General features: G+C 45.3%; 1 protein-coding gene across 2 annotated transcripts in view; it reads right to left on the reverse strand.

Annotated features, from left to right (window-relative positions):
- The window catches only part of nkain1 (sodium/potassium transporting ATPase interacting 1), an 891,479-nt gene that overhangs the window by 283,147 nt on the left and 592,690 nt on the right, over positions 1-15,642 (reverse strand). For both annotated transcript variants that reach the window (XM_063035499.1, XM_063035498.1), the window contains one exon: positions 5,385-5,522. In XM_063035499.1, coding sequence (XP_062891569.1) covers positions 5,385-5,522 — 138 coding nt within the window. The remainder of the gene's footprint in view (positions 1-5,384; positions 5,523-15,642) is intronic.

Consider the following 15,642-nt stretch of genomic DNA (forward strand, 5'->3'; position numbering starts at 1 on the left):
GGTAACCGGAATCTCCAGAGCAGAAGGCCCCGAATCCTCGGCTTTGCTTGTTTCAGCGGCCGGGGTGAGTTGAAGGCGCTTGGCAGAGGATGGCGCTCAGGAGGTTGTACTGGAGGGGCTGGTCAGAGGCTTGATGTTTTTGGACGGATGGACTCAGAGTCGGCTGTGGTCGGCTGCTTCTAATGCATCGGCAAGTCGACGGTGCCTGGAGGTTTATGGCAGGGAGTTTCTCCCTTTTGCCGCCTGCTATTGGGGACTCGGGAGTTGATCGACTCGGGGACTTTTGAGACTTTATTTACCGTGCCCATGGTTTGTTCTTCATCAAATTATGGTATTGCTTTGCACTGCTGTAACTATATGTTATTATTATGTGGTGTTATGTCAGTGTTAGTCTTTGGTTTGTCCTGTTTTCTGTGATATCACTCCGGAGAAACATTGTATCATTTCTTAATGCATGTATGCATTTCTGAATGACAATAAAAGAGGACTGAGTGTTCTCACAATCAAAAAAAAAGGAAGCTCTCCTTGTGCACTATTCCTCAGCAACATGGGGTTCATTTCTTTCGGTCTATGACATGAGATGGAGATGCAGAGAGGCCAGAGAACAGAATGGGTTTGCTCACTGGTAGGAAGAACTCCTCCATCGGTCAACCTTAAAGCTCCCCTGGGCAAGGTGTGGAAACGGGGCACTGGGTACCATGGAACGACCCCTCCACACAGATGGCCGGCAGCCCCACACCCACCTGACCTCGCTCCGGACCTTGGTCACGGCCTGCCGCCGCTCGGGGACCAGACCGCAGGCTGCAGACACCACCTGGCGGTGCAGATCCAGCTTCGGGTAAAGGCCGTGGCAAATACAGGATCGCATTTGATGAAGCTGGGCTGAAGCCAAGAAGGTCTCGGGATCAGGTCCTTGCAATAGATCCAGGTGGCTAAGTAAGCCAATGGGAGAGTAGAATTTTTACTGCAGAGGAAGCCTGTGAGAACCTTCATCCTGTTATACAAGACTACAAGGCATAGGAATAGTATCAGATAATTTGGCCCATTGAGTCTGCTCTGCTATTTGATCACGGCTGATTTATTTTCCCTCTCAACCCTTTTCTACCTATAATGCCTTTACAGATTAAGAGCCTGTCAACCTCCACTTTAAATGTCCAATGCGTTGGCCTCTTCAGCTGTCTGTGGCAATGAATTCCACAGACTCACCATCCTCTGGCTAAATAAATTCCTCCTCATCTCCGCTCTAAAGGGGTGTCCTTCTGTTCCGAGGTTGTGCCCTCTGGTCCTAGGCTCTCCCGCTATTTGAAGCACCCACGCCACGTCCACTCTATCTAGGCTTTCAATATTCGGTAGGTCTTTCAACATTCAATATTCACAGTGGATAATTTTTATTCATCAGTCGGTTGGCGTCTCCATTAATTCTGCTGTTTTAATCAACTTCACTACTGAAGCACCGATAGTGCGCATTGTTCTGCCTGGGAGAGTCATCACTAAGTTAAAACGACTTCATTAAGAGGACTGTATTTCCCCCCAGACTGGCTGCAGTATTGGATTAGTGAAATACAAAGGGCCTTAAACTCCTGAGAAGCCTGCGTTGCCATGGTGACGACCAGAGCGAAAAGTTATGAGGCATGTATTAGCCGCCCATCCAGCCCACAGAGTAACTAGGCTTTGGTCTTCATGCTTTCCTTCCTTCATCCTTTCTTCGAGGATGCCCAGGTTTTCAAAACAATAATTCAAACTCACTATAAAAGCAGAGAGATACCGTCCCATCGTCCGGAGGAAGGGAGCTCCCACCGAGCAGCACAGTGACACACTCGACACACAGCTGCTACCGGCTTCAGTGTCCTGGGATGTCTGGTGTTTCCTATGTGGATTCTGCACTCTCTCTCTCTGACTGCAGGGGTCACTTCTCAATGCTCTAGTTCTTCCCACACCCCAGAGGTGGGCTCGCCACTGAACGGTACGGCACAGGACCAGAATCGGAATCTGATTTGTTACCACTGACATACGACTTGGAATTTGCTGTTTTGCAGAAGCTCTACAGTGTAAAGAAATCCACAAATTACATAAGTAAGTATTGCAGAGAAAAATAAAAAGAATAATGAGGTAGCATTCACGAATTCAAAGTTCCAAGTAAACTTATTGTCCAAGTATATGTCACCATAAACAACCCTGAGATTCATCTCCAGTGGGCATACTCAGAAAAATCTATAGAATAGTAACTATACCAGGATCAATGAAAGATCAACCAGAGTGCAGAAGACAACAAACTTTGCAAATGCAAAAATAAATGAATAGCTATAAATAACTAGAAAATGCGATAAAGAGTCCTTAAAGTGAGATCATTAGTTGTAGGAACATTTCAATGATGGATGGGGCAAGTGAGTTTGGTTATCCCCTTTTGATCAAAGAGCCTGAGGGTTGAGGGGTGGTAACTGTTCTTGAACCTAGTGGTGCGAGTCCTGAGGCTCTTGTACCTTCTACCTGATGGCAACAGCAAGAAGAGAGCATGACCTGGGGGCTGGGGAAATCTGATAATGGATTCATGGACCATTCATAAATTAGATGGCAGTGGGGAATCTGATGGTTGAGTGCTGGTCTTCAGGCTTATGTACCTCCTCCTTGATAGCAGTATGCATAGTGGGCAGGTCCTCTCTGGTGAGGATCCTTAGTGATGGGTACCACCTTCTTGAGGCACCGTTATGTATTTAATATTTGAATAATATTGCAAATATATTGTTTGATCAAGCATTCTTTGTTGTTTATCTAATGCATTGTGGATTATATGAAAAAGTATGGAAATGGCATGCGGCATTACGACACCATGTTATACACACATGCCTCGCTCAAAGTAAAGGCTAAGTTAGACTCAAACTCCTTGTTTCTCTTCTGGTCAGTTTAATGTTTTGGAGTTACAGAACCTAACAGGCACCAGCTGCTGACGATGTCTTTGACAGTGGAAAGGGTAGTGCCCGTGACAGAAATCGTTGAGTCTGCAATTCTCTGCACCCGCTTGTGATTCTGTGCATTGGAGCCTCCATACCAGGCTGTGATGCAGCCAGTCAGAATGCTCTCCACCGTACACCTATGGATATTTTTAAGAGTCGTTACTGACATACTAAATCTCCTCAAATTCCTAAAACTAGAGTCACTGGTGCACCTTCTCGATGATTGCATCAATGTTTTGGGCCTGGACAGACTTGGGCCATTATATCTGTATTGAACTTGATGCTGAATTAAAATAAATCTCTCTTGCCCATACATAATCCACATCCTCCTCCACCCCCATTCCCTGAATATTCATTTGCCGAACAGCCTCCAAAACATCACTATCACAATCTCCTTCCACCACTGGCTCTGGTGACTCATAGCATATTGGTTAGCATAACGCTCTTGCAGCACCAGTTCAATTCCACCGCAGTTTGTACGTTCTCTCCGTGACCACGTGGGCTTCCTCCCACAGTTCAATAGGTTAATTGGCCACACGCGTGCAAAAGGGTGACACGGGCTCGTTGGGCTGGAGGGACCTGCTACTGTGCTGCTTTTCTAAATAAATAAAAAAAAATTGCTCCTTACATTCCCCTTAAACTTCCCCCACCACCCGCCCCCCAGTACTTGAAATGTCAACTCTGGAAAAAAGATTCTGACTGTCTCTCATAGTTCTATAAGCTCTCAGGTCCCCCTTTCAGCCTCCTAGAGAGATAGACTCTCCTTACATCTCATACCCTCTAATACATTCAGAAACTTGGTTAAACTTTTCTGCTCTCTTTCTAATGCCTCCACACCCTATCTATAATGGAGTGACCAGAATTACATGCAATAGACTGAATGTGGCCTTACCAAAGTTTCAAAGTTCAAAACTTAAAGTGAATTTATCATCAAAGTATGTATGCCACCATATACCACCCTGAGATTCATTTTCTTGCAGGTATTCGCAGTAGATGCAAAGGAACACAGTGGAATCAATGAAAGACTACACACAAGGACAGTCAAGCAGCCAATGCACAAAGAAGACAAATAGTGTAAATACAAAAAAACACTACGGTAGTACTAATAAATAAGTAATACTGAGAGCATGAGTTGTAGAGTCCTTGAAAGTAAGTCCATAGGTTGTGGAATCAGTTTAGTTTTGAGGTGAGTGAAGTTATTCACGCTGTTTCAGGAGCCTGATGGATGAGTGGTCGTAATTGTTCTTGAACCTGTTGGTGTGGGACCTGAGGCTCCTGCATTTCCTTCCTGATGGCAACAGTGAGAAGAGAGCATGGCCTGGATGGTGGGGGTCCTGAATGATGGATGCTGCTTTCTTGTGGTAGCGATCCTTGAAAATGAGCGCAGTGGTGCAGAGTGCATTTCCTGAGATGGGCTGGGCCATATCCGCCCTTTTTTGCTGGCTTTTCCAGTCTTGGGCATTGATTGGTGTTTCCATACCAGCAACCAGTCGTGATTCTCTCCGTTGTGCATCTATGAAAGTTTTATACAGCTGCAAAAAGACTTCCTTACTCTTATAACCAGAGATCACAGAACTAGTTAAGATATGAATGTCTAGAAATAGTAGATAATTTCTTTTCACTTGCAACCGACATAATTAAGCTGTGCTTTAGCTCAGTCTTTGAAAGAATCATATAATAATATCAGAGGGGATTTTTTAATTTTTTGCATTTGCAGAACTGTCTTGATCTCCATAGTGCTTCTTAGCAAAACAGGCACTGACGTGTGGGGGTTTATTTTGTGTGGGAGTGGAGCAATTGCTCAAATCGTAAGAAGATCGATCAGATCCTCAGTTCTGCTCCCACCACCTGGCTCCAGCCACAGTCCGGATGCAGAGACTTGCAGGACAGAGGTGGGCTCTTCGGCCCACAGGAGTCTGCGAGGACTATCCAAGCATGAGGAAGTCTGTGGACGCTGGAAATCCAGAGCAACACACACACACACACACACACACACAAAATGCTGGAGGAACTCAGCAGGCCAGGCAGCATCAATGGAAAAGAGTAAACAGTCTACGTTTCGGGCCGAGACCCATCCCCTGTCCTGATGAAAGATCCCGGCCTGGAATGTGGACTCTTTACTCTTTTCTATAGGTACTGCCTGGCCTGCTGACTATCAAGTATCTATTTGCACTTATCTTACACTCCTCCCATTTTCTTCCTGCACGTACACCCCTCGCTTCTCCCCAGATTCTACCACCCACCTACACAGTAGCTGTTCTGGACAACCATTCTGTCCCCCTCTCTCTTCACTATTGTCCATCTAATGCAACACACAATGGGCCATACAGTCCTCAGGGTGAACGAGAGGCAGCTCAGGGACCACTGAGTCAGTTCCTTTAAGTTATTTGCATGGATTCTAAACACAAAGAAGAAGTCAAACAATGAACTTACCATAACTAAGTACTTTGGTCTGTACTGGATGGTTCCGAAGATACCAAGGATGATTGCCATAATGTGTAAGAAGTTGGCCAATATAGGGACCCATTGGTAGCCCAGGAAATCAAAGATCTGTCGTTCCAAAGCAGCTACCTGGAAGAAAAAAGAAACCAGTTGACTTTTCAGGAAACTTATCACACTGCACTATACCACCAAAACAATGAGCATTATAAACAGGAACATTTTACACTATGCTCATTCATTACATGCCATGTCGTATGACATGGGCGATCACGGTCTTTCCATGACCATGATTGTTCTTGTCAAATTTTTCTACAGAAGTGGTTTGCCATTGCCTTCTTCTGGGCAGTGTCTTTACAAGATGGGAGACCGCAGCAAAACAGCATCGGTGCCCCCTCACCGAACACTCAAGCATGCGGCAAAGCATCAATAAAGATACAGACTTGCAGTACCCCAAAGACTACTCGTTCACCGGGTAATTCGACATGCCACAGGCTCTCTCTTTCTCCCTAATATGGGAAAAAGAGATGTCCCTGTTTCACAGCGAGAAGTGAGGCATAACAAACAACTCTCTCCATTTAGAAAATAGTAAACCCTTTCAATTCTTCTACTGAAGTGCAGGACCATACACTTCCCGACACTGTATTCCATCTGCTATTTCTTTGCCCATTCGCCTAATCTATCTGTCCTTTTATAGCCTCTCTGCTTCCTCAAAACTACCTGCTCCTCTGGCAATCTTCATATCATCTCCAAACTTTGCAACAAAGCCATCAATACCATCATCAAAATAATTGGCATATAACATAGAAAGAATTGGTCCCAACACAGACCCCTGTGGAACACCACTGGTCAGTGGCAGCCAACCAGAAAAGGCTCCCTTTATTCCCACTCTTTGCCTCCTGGCAATCAGCCACTGCTCTATCCATGCTAGGATCTTTCCTGAAATACAATGGGCTCGAAGATTGTTAAGCAGCCTCATGTGGCACCTTGTCAAAGGTTTTCTGAATATCCAAGCATACATCATCAACCGATTCTCCTTTGTCTATCCTGTTTGTTATTTCTTCAAAGAATTCCAACAGATTAGTCAAGCAAGATATTCCCTTGAGGAATCCATGCTGATTTTAACACACGCCTCCAAGTACTCTGAGACTTCATCCTTAATAATCGACTCTAACATCTTCCCAACCGCTGAGGTCAGGCTAAATGACCTACAGTTTCCTTTTTTCTACCTCTCTCCCTTCTTGAAGAGTGGCATAGCGTTTGCAATTGTCTAGTCTTCTGGAACCGTTCCATAATCCATAATCTAATTCTTGAAAGATCATTACAAATGCCTTCACAATCTTTTCAGCCACTTCCTTCAGAACCCTGGGGTGTAGACCATCTGGTCCAGGTGACTTATCTACCTTCAGACCTTTGTTAACCATGAACCTTCTCTCTGGTAATGGTAACTTCACACACCTCATGACCCCTGACACCTGGGACATCCACCATACTGCTAGTGTCTTCCACAGTGAAGACTGATGCAAAATACTTATTCAGTTCATCCATCATTTTGTCGTCCCCCAATACTACCTCTAAGGCACTGGTGAGCATTGTGAGCAGGTTTGGGCCCTTTATCTAGGAAAGGATGTGCTGATATTGGAGAGGGTTCAGAGGAGGTTCACAAAAATGCTCCATAATAGAAAGGCTTGTCATATGAGGAGCTTTTGATGCCTCTGGGCCTGTACTCACTGGAATTCGGAAGAATGTTGGGGGGATCTCAGTGAATATTGAATGTGGAAAGGCTTCGATAGAGTAGATACGGAGAGGATGGTGGGAAAGTCTAAGACCAGAGGACGCAGCCTCAGAATAGAGGGGCATCCTTTTAGAATGGAGGTGAGGAGGAATTTCTTTAGCCAGAGAGAGGAGAATCTGTGGAATTTGTTGCCACAGGTGGCTGTGGAGGCCAAGTCATTGGGTAGATTGAAGGCAGAGGATGACAGATTCTTGATTAGTCAGGGCATGAAGCGTTAAGGGTAGGAGGCAGAAGACTGGGCCCAAGATGAAAATGGAGCAGCCATGATGCTTGGTGACATAGACTTGATGGGCCAAATGGCCTGATTCTGTTCCCATATCTTCTGGACCGCACTACTTCCTCTATTGCCCAATTTAGTACCAACAGAAAATTACACACAGCATTAACTTCACATCTGCTACAGCAAGACACCTTGTGGTTTTGTGTCATGGTATGCATTATTCCTAAAGGTCAAGATGACCTTGAGTTGAACAAAGTTCTAGCTTTGTTCTGCAGATTTTAATGCTATTGAATCCAAAGCACGTAATCTGCTTGCTCCCCCCCGCCCGTGTGCTTTCACTCACCCCCCACCCCATGTCTCCTTTCTGTTATAATATTCCTCTCGTCCGCACCGCTATTGAGCACCTGTGGCCATTATCTTGGATCTTCATCAGCGTGTAGCTGCTTCATACCCCAGTAACCTTCCCCAGCAACCCTCAAGATCTCCTCCCACAGACGTCGCAGAAGACAACTTGCAAGCGACGGTGGGGAGAATCCTACCCTCCGGGAGCTCTCCGTGGTCTGACGTTAATAAGTTTGGTTCCAGCGCCCATTAGCTTCCTCCGTCCCGCCAAAAGCACGGTGCAAAGGCGGGGCTGAGACCAGATTTATTTAAAATAGTGCCTGCTCTGAGCAGCGCACACACACAAATTAATGAACAAATTGACTTTGGGAATGCATGTTTTTATAGCGTAACTTGTCCTCATTAAGAGGAGAGCTTAAGCACCCATTTCTGAATGAACAAAGATTTATTCACTGTTCCCACCTGCAGAAGCACAGTCTTTCAGTGAATAGCAGCAGCTAACTGTGCTACAGGCTACAGACACAATTAATGATCAGGAATTCTGCTCCTTTACATGGAAATGAGCCTTGGGAAATTCAGCATGATAAACACACCTCATTTGGGTTAAGAACAACTTATGGAGCCTTTTAGACTTTTGTTTACCTCCTAGTTCTTTGGCTGTATCAGCTATAAATCTATATTGAATCAATAAAAAGGCAGCATCTTTAAAAATTACCAACGGAACATCACTGGGAGCATCTATTATTTATCCTTCAAATAGAAAGAATATAAAGCACGGTTGCTTGTCTTTTATCGGGGACCAGGCCGGAGCCTGGGCTTTGGAGTCCTGTCATCAGCTCATCCATGGGTCCGTACCGAAGGTGGAAGGGCAGTTGGAAGTCCAGAAGTCTGGAACATGAGCAACACACACAAAAAATGCTGGGGGGCACTCAGTAGGTCAGGCAGCATCTATGGAAATGAATAAACAGTCGACGTTTGTGGCCAAGACCCTTTGTCAGGATTGAGAAGGAAGGGGGAAGATGCCAGAATAAAAAGGTTGGGAGAGAGGGGGAGGGAGGCTAGCTGGAGGGCGTCAGGTGAGTGGGAAAGGTCAAGGGATGGAGAGGAAGGAATCTGATTGGAGACAAGAGTGGACCATAGGAGGAGGGGGCCCAGTGGGAAGTAATAACCAGGTAAGAAGAGGTAAAAGGTCAGAGTGGGGTGATAGAGAAAGGAGTGGGTGGAAAATTTGTTTACTGGAAGGAGAAATTAATGTTCATGCCATCAGGTTGGAGGTTATAAGGAGTTAGCACAAGAGTATGCCATGGACCGGCACATCAGAACAGGAGACTGGAGGTGTGTGAGAGGCCATGAGGGAGAAGAGGGGCTTGTTTGGCTGTTATTGTTTTGTTGTTTGCTGTTCTGACGAGCATTGTGGACATGCTATGTTGGCGCCAGAATGTGTAGCCCTGAGGTGTGTTGGTTGCTAATGCAAAATGATGCCATTTTGCTGTATGTTTCCAGGAGCGTGATAAGCAAGTTGGAACCTGAAACAGGACCTGGGTTGGGGAATAAGCCCACAGACTGCATCGAACAGCGGTAGGTCAAACGGATGCGTCAATCTGCAGGCAAATTACCCAAGTACATCGGTGTGTGGTAGCAGTTAGAAGGAGTCGAAAGGAATATGAGGAGAATTAAGTCGGGTCAGGTAGGACTGGGGTGAAAAAGCGCTTGATAGTCAGCAGAGATTCGATGGGCCAAAGGGCCTGTTCCCATGGTGCATTTCTCTCTGAATGGAACAGGGTTACATGAAATACATCAAAACCAAAATCAGCTTTAATATCACCGGTATATCTCGTGAAATTTGTTGTCTTTGCAGCCGCAGTACATTGCCATACATAATAAAAGGGAAAAAAGACGTGAATTACAGTAAGTATATATATTAAGTAGTTCAATTAAGTGGTGCAAAAATAGAAATTAAAAAAAATATATATACACACACGAGGGGTGATTGATAAGTTCGTGGTCTAAGGTAGAAGGAGATGAGTTATTAACTTCAAACTTTCTGCATAATCACTCAAAGAGTTGACCTGCCATGTAATGAGAGCTGTATAACTCATCTCCTTCTACCTTAGGCCACAAACTTATCAATCACCCATCTGGCGACACTTTCTGGAGGTCCAAGGTCCATATGCTCCATGATCGCTGGACTAAGTGTGTAAATGTAGGAGGGGACTATGTTGAAAAATAAATGTGCTAGCATGCCTACAGCTAACCCGAGGAGTGAGGTGTAACTCATAACGTGGCCACGGAGTGTACATATACATGCATTAGGAAACTTGCTGTGGTGTGTTGGCACAGCATGCAATGAAAGCACCGATCAGCAATTATATAGAATAAAGAATTGTACAAGTATAAAGTTAGGAGAGCACTAGATGGGCTGAAGGGCCTGTTTCAGTGTTATACTTTTCTATGACTCTCCAGAAATGGAATAAATTGTGCATAAATACATAAATACCACATGTATTTACAATGTAAACAACATTATGAAAACTGATTTAAAGTGTTTACAATGCAGTGACTGAGGTCATAGGTAGATGGGGGGAGGGCAGGTAATGACAATGGTTGATCAGGTTAACTGTCAGGGGGAAGAAACTTTCAAGATGATGTGAAGTTTTTTTTAAATAGCTCTAGAAGGGAGCTTTTGGCAAAAGGCAGTTTGACGGGTTGGTCGTGTCTGCAATGATTTTGCCTGCTGCTTCTTTGTCCTATTCACATACAAGTCTGGCGGTGACGGTGAGAACCACATGGCACAGGTACATGAATCTATGTGGACCACAGCGCACATCTATCTAGCCCCAGTTTCCTGTGTTCAGGCCACATCACTCCAACACCCACTTTTCCATATCCCTACCTGAGTGCTTCCTCAGTCTATCCATTGTACCTACCTCAACCATTTCTTCTGGCAGCTCGTTCCATTCAAGATGGCGCCAGTGAACAACATGACCAACAACACTGATGCCCTGCAGATGGTTCACTAAGCTACTTCCTTTACTTCTTCTTCTTTCAAGTGTACTCTACTGCAAAGCGGTGTGCGATAGGAAACTGTGGTTTGCACTTTAGTGCTGTGCTTTTGGATGGATTGAGCAATCTGGCGCTTCGCTGTCTCTGAGGGAGTCCGGTGAGGTTTGGGGCGAGTGTGTGGTCGGGAAGCCCGGAGGCAGAGCGCGAGCCCATGAACGACTGCATTGCTTCCCCCTAACTGCAGCGTCGAGGATGTGAGCCCATGATCGAATCCATTGCTTCTCTCCGAGTGAGCCATCAAGCAAGGGTGAAGTCAACGAGGATGGGGGCAGAGAACGGGCAGGTGTTCAACGCCACCTGCCTGCGTTTGACTGCTCTTCCTCTCCCTCTCGCGAGCTGCCGTCAGAGGAAAGTGCGATCCACATTGCAAGGATTGATTGGGGAGGCTGTGGACTCATTGTGGGGGACTTTGGTGTTCATGTTGCATGCGATTTTGGATTCTGGTTACTCTCTCTTGCTGCTTTTCAGCAGTTTGATCGGGGTGGTGGGCGGGGATCGATACGGTCTGGCACACTTCGGCGAAAAATGCTTTGCCCTGTGGCCTGCAGTGGGCTAGTGGCGTAACACTGAACTGAACTAAACTGAATACTACTGGACCCCTGGTTTGATGTTTGATATTCTACGTGTTGTCTGCTTGCTTTTTTGCCATTTGCTCAATATGTGCTTCCCTCACGCGTTGGGTGTTTGATGTTTTCACAAACGGGTTCCATGGTGTTTCTTTGTTCATTGGCTGCCTACAGGAGGAAAAATCTCAGAATTCTATTCTGTATACAAACTTTGATAATAAATGTACTTTGAATCTTCAAATCCTCTGCAAGAAAGAGTTGCCCTTCAGGTCTCTTGTACATGTTTCTTATCAGACTTGTAGTCGAAGGTGGAGGAAAGAGCAGAATTCCTGAGGTGAGGGGAGAGTCACTGCCCTTGACACCCAGGCAGTAATTGAGGGAATGTGGTGTTAAGAAGCCTTAGATTGGACATTGGAGGAAATTCTCCATTAGTTGGGATCATAACTTGAACAAAATTAAATGATTGTGATTTTTGGAGCTCAATCACACTGTTTTTTTTGTTTTTTTTGTACCTCAATGCTTACATTTTGTATTTTAAAGTATATATTTCTGACTGAGCAACCTTGCGACAATAACTTCCTTCGGGATAAATAAAGTTTTATCTTATCTCAATCCCAGGACATCCCTGCAGGGTTTCTTCAGGAACTGTGCTTGGCCCAACCATCTTACATCACTTGATCGACAATTAAGTCAGTGGAGGGATCTCACACAATGTTCAGTTCAATTCACAACTCCTCAGCAAATGCAACAAACTACCATATGTCCGTTAGCTGTAGGACTTAGTCAGCATTTGGACAAGAGCTGCTAGACGGCGAAGGAACATTCTTGACACAAGGGTGCCAGACAATAACCATCTCTACTGAGAAAGACTTCATCAGCTACCCTTGACGTTCAAAAGCATTAACCTGACAAGTTCATCACTATCAACATCTGGACTGAGAAGTGAGAGTGAAGTAGAGAGGGAGGTCACTGCTGTTCAATTACTGAACGTGACTGGCACATAAACAGCAAGTCAGAAATGAACAATCCTGGAATGAGTGTCTCAGCTCAAGCCTTTCCACGGTTTACAAGACACAAGTCAGGAGTGTGATAATATTAGGGCATATTAATTTCAGCAGCGACCAGTCTTCAGACCTGAACATGGATTGCAGGTTGAATTTAAAATGCAGCTCTGAACAATGGTCTTCCTGGTGCTACAGCCTGGAATCGATTGTAAACAAAGAGACACTAATTTGACCTGAGATGTCTGCATATGCATGAATGCAGTTCAGAGGCAGCGGTGATTAGCATTCCTTTTGGGTGTTTGCAGTGTCAGTGTGAAGATTTAGATGTTTGAAAATGATATGTAATTCAAAGAAAGCATTGTAGATACATTGTAACTATAGAATTTTTCTTCTGTTACCTTTACCTTTTAAAATATAAAATTGTCATGTAATATTGGATCAGGAGCCCCTTCAAAGAGTCTCTCTAGTGTGATGCCTGCTTATGTGCTGAAAAAAGACTTCTCTATCACCAGCTTCAGTGTCTTCCCCAGTGACTTCCTTCACAGTCACAACAATAAAACGCACTTAATGTACCTGGGTGAATACAGGTCCAAAAATGCTCAAGGAAATTGACGCTATCCAAGAAAAGCAGCCCACTTGAGTGGAATTACAGTACCTCAACCTGCAAAAACATTCACACTCTCTCTCAACAATGCAGAGTGGCTGCAGTATACCATCCACAAAATTCGCCACAGTTACTCACCCTGGGTACATCAATTGAACTTCCCAAACCTGGTAAATCAACCTCCAAGAAGGACCAGAACTTCAGTCACATGGGAAGAATAACAACTGAAGGATCCCCTCCAAGTTATGCAATACCTTGACTTAGAAATATAGAGTCATGGAACACCACAGAACAGAATCAGGTCCTTCAGACCATCTATTCAATGCTGAACCATTAATCAACCTAGTGCCATCAACCTGCATTGAGGTCTAAGCCCTCCATTTCCCTCCAATGGTATCCATGTACCTATCCAAATTTCTATTAAATGTTGAAATCAATCTTACATTCAACACTTGTGCTGCCAACTCACTCCACCCTCTCACCCTCTGAGTGAAGAAGTTCCCCCTCATGTTACCCTTAAATATTTCACCTTTCACTCTTCATCCGTGACCTCTAGTTGCAGTTACGCCGTGTAAGGACTGGTTGTTCCTCTCAAAGTGCAACACCCCTCACTTGCCCGCATTCAGTTCCATCTGCCATGTTTCAGCCCATGTTTCCAGCTGGCCCAGATCCAGCTCCTGTTGCAAGGGCTCATGGAGGAGGAGAAGATGGTGGCGCGACGGCAGTGCGCGCGGCCACTTCGGTGGTGATGTCTGTTATCTGTCAAGTAGGGGACCGTGCACAATTCTGGTTTGATGGAGACAGACGTGAGAGTACGGAGGAACATCTGGAAAACTTCTGAAATGCCCGCTTCGCTGCTGCTGCTACTGTGTGGTAACCAGAATCTCCAGAGCAGAAGGCCCCAAAATCTTCTTTGCTTGTTTCAGCAACTGGGGCGAGGTCGAAGGCACTCGGCAGAGGATGGCTCTTGGGAGGCTGTATCGGAGAGGCTGGTTGGAAGCTCGAAGTTTTCAGATGGATGGACCCAGTGTCGGCTGTGGTCGGCTGCTTCCAGGGTATCGTCAAGTTGACGGTGCCTGGAGGTTTATGGCAGGGAGTTTCTCCCTTTTGCTGCCTGCTATTGGGGACTCGGGAGTCGATCGACTCGGGGACTTTTGAGACTTTATTTACCGTGCCCATGGTTTGTTCTTCATTAAATTTTGGTATTGCTTTGCACTGCTATAACTATATGTTATAATTATGTGGTTCTGTCAGTGTTAGTCTTTGGTCTGTCCAGTTTTCTGTGATATCACTCCGGAGAAACATTGCATCATTTCTTAATGCACGTATGCATTTCTAATTGACAATAAAAGAGGACTGAGTGTTCTCATAATCTAAAACAAAAGTTCTGATAGTCTTCCTCACTGCCCACTACAATCTTGGTGTCATCTGGCAATTTGCTGGTCCAGTTGACTACATTATTATCCAGATCATTGATATAGATGACAAACAACAACAGACCCAGCACTGATCCCTGCGGCACTCCACGAGTCATAGACCTCCGGTCTTATATACGCTAGGCCCTTCACCACTGTTGATTCCAAATCCCAGAACTCTCTAGCCAACGGCACTGAGAGATCCTGCATAAGAAAGACAGCAGCTCTTCAGAAAGTCATAACATCAACCCTTTCTCATGTGCACTTTGGGATGGGCAATAAATGCTGATGACAGTGAACACCAAAATCGATAAAATCTACGACACTGTACTTACGCAGGAGACAGTGTGTCTGTAATATGCCACTTAAAAATAAAGTTTTCAAACCATTTCCATCTATATTTATCTTGAGCAGTAAGATCTAGGGAAGGATAGTGTTCTCGCTTTTGTGGTCATGAGGAACATGATTAATGTGATGCGCACAAAATGCTGGAGGAGCTCAGCAGGTCAGGTAGCATCCATGGAAATGAACAAACTGTTTATGTTTCAGACCGAGACACTTCTTCAGCACTGGAAAGGAAGGGGGAGGACACCAGAGTGAAAAGGTGGGGGTAAGGGGACGGTGGCTAGCTGGAAGGTGATAGGTGAAGCCAGGAGGGTGGGAAAGGTCAAGGGCTGGAGAGGATGGAATCCAATAGGACAGCAGGGTGGACCATAGGACAAAAGGAAGGAGGAGGCAACCCGGGGGGAAGGAGTAAGCAGGTGAGAAGCGGTAAGGGGAATAGAAGAAGGAGGGAGGAGGGGAGGGATTATTTTTTAACCAGAAGAAGAAATCAATATTCATGCCATCAGGTTGGAGGCTACCCAGACAGAATACGAGATGCTGCTCCTCCGCCCTGAGGGTGTGCCGAGACGAGGCCATGGGCCGACATGTCGGGACGGGACGTGGTCGGAAACGAAGATAAGGAGACCGTAAGATATCGACGCGACGTAATCCAGCGAGCTCTGAAACAGAGTTCAATCTGTTGACTCCGGTTAATCACTTAAGAGGGAACTGATTCTTTTGGCTCAGCGGGTAGCAGAGATGTCACGGATGGAAATGAGTTGGAGTGGAATGATGGAAGCTGACGTTCTGAAGGCGGTGTCACAAAAATAATGGCTTGGCCAGTTTAATCGCCTAATCTTTCGTCTTTGTAATGGTAGTTAGTATTATTATTCCTATGCCACTCGGTCAGTCAGCCCAG

Source organism: Mobula hypostoma, chromosome 28, assembly GCF_963921235.1.
Source record: "Mobula hypostoma chromosome 28, sMobHyp1.1, whole genome shotgun sequence".
Classification (NCBI taxonomy): Eukaryota; Metazoa; Chordata; class Chondrichthyes; order Myliobatiformes; family Myliobatidae; genus Mobula; species Mobula hypostoma.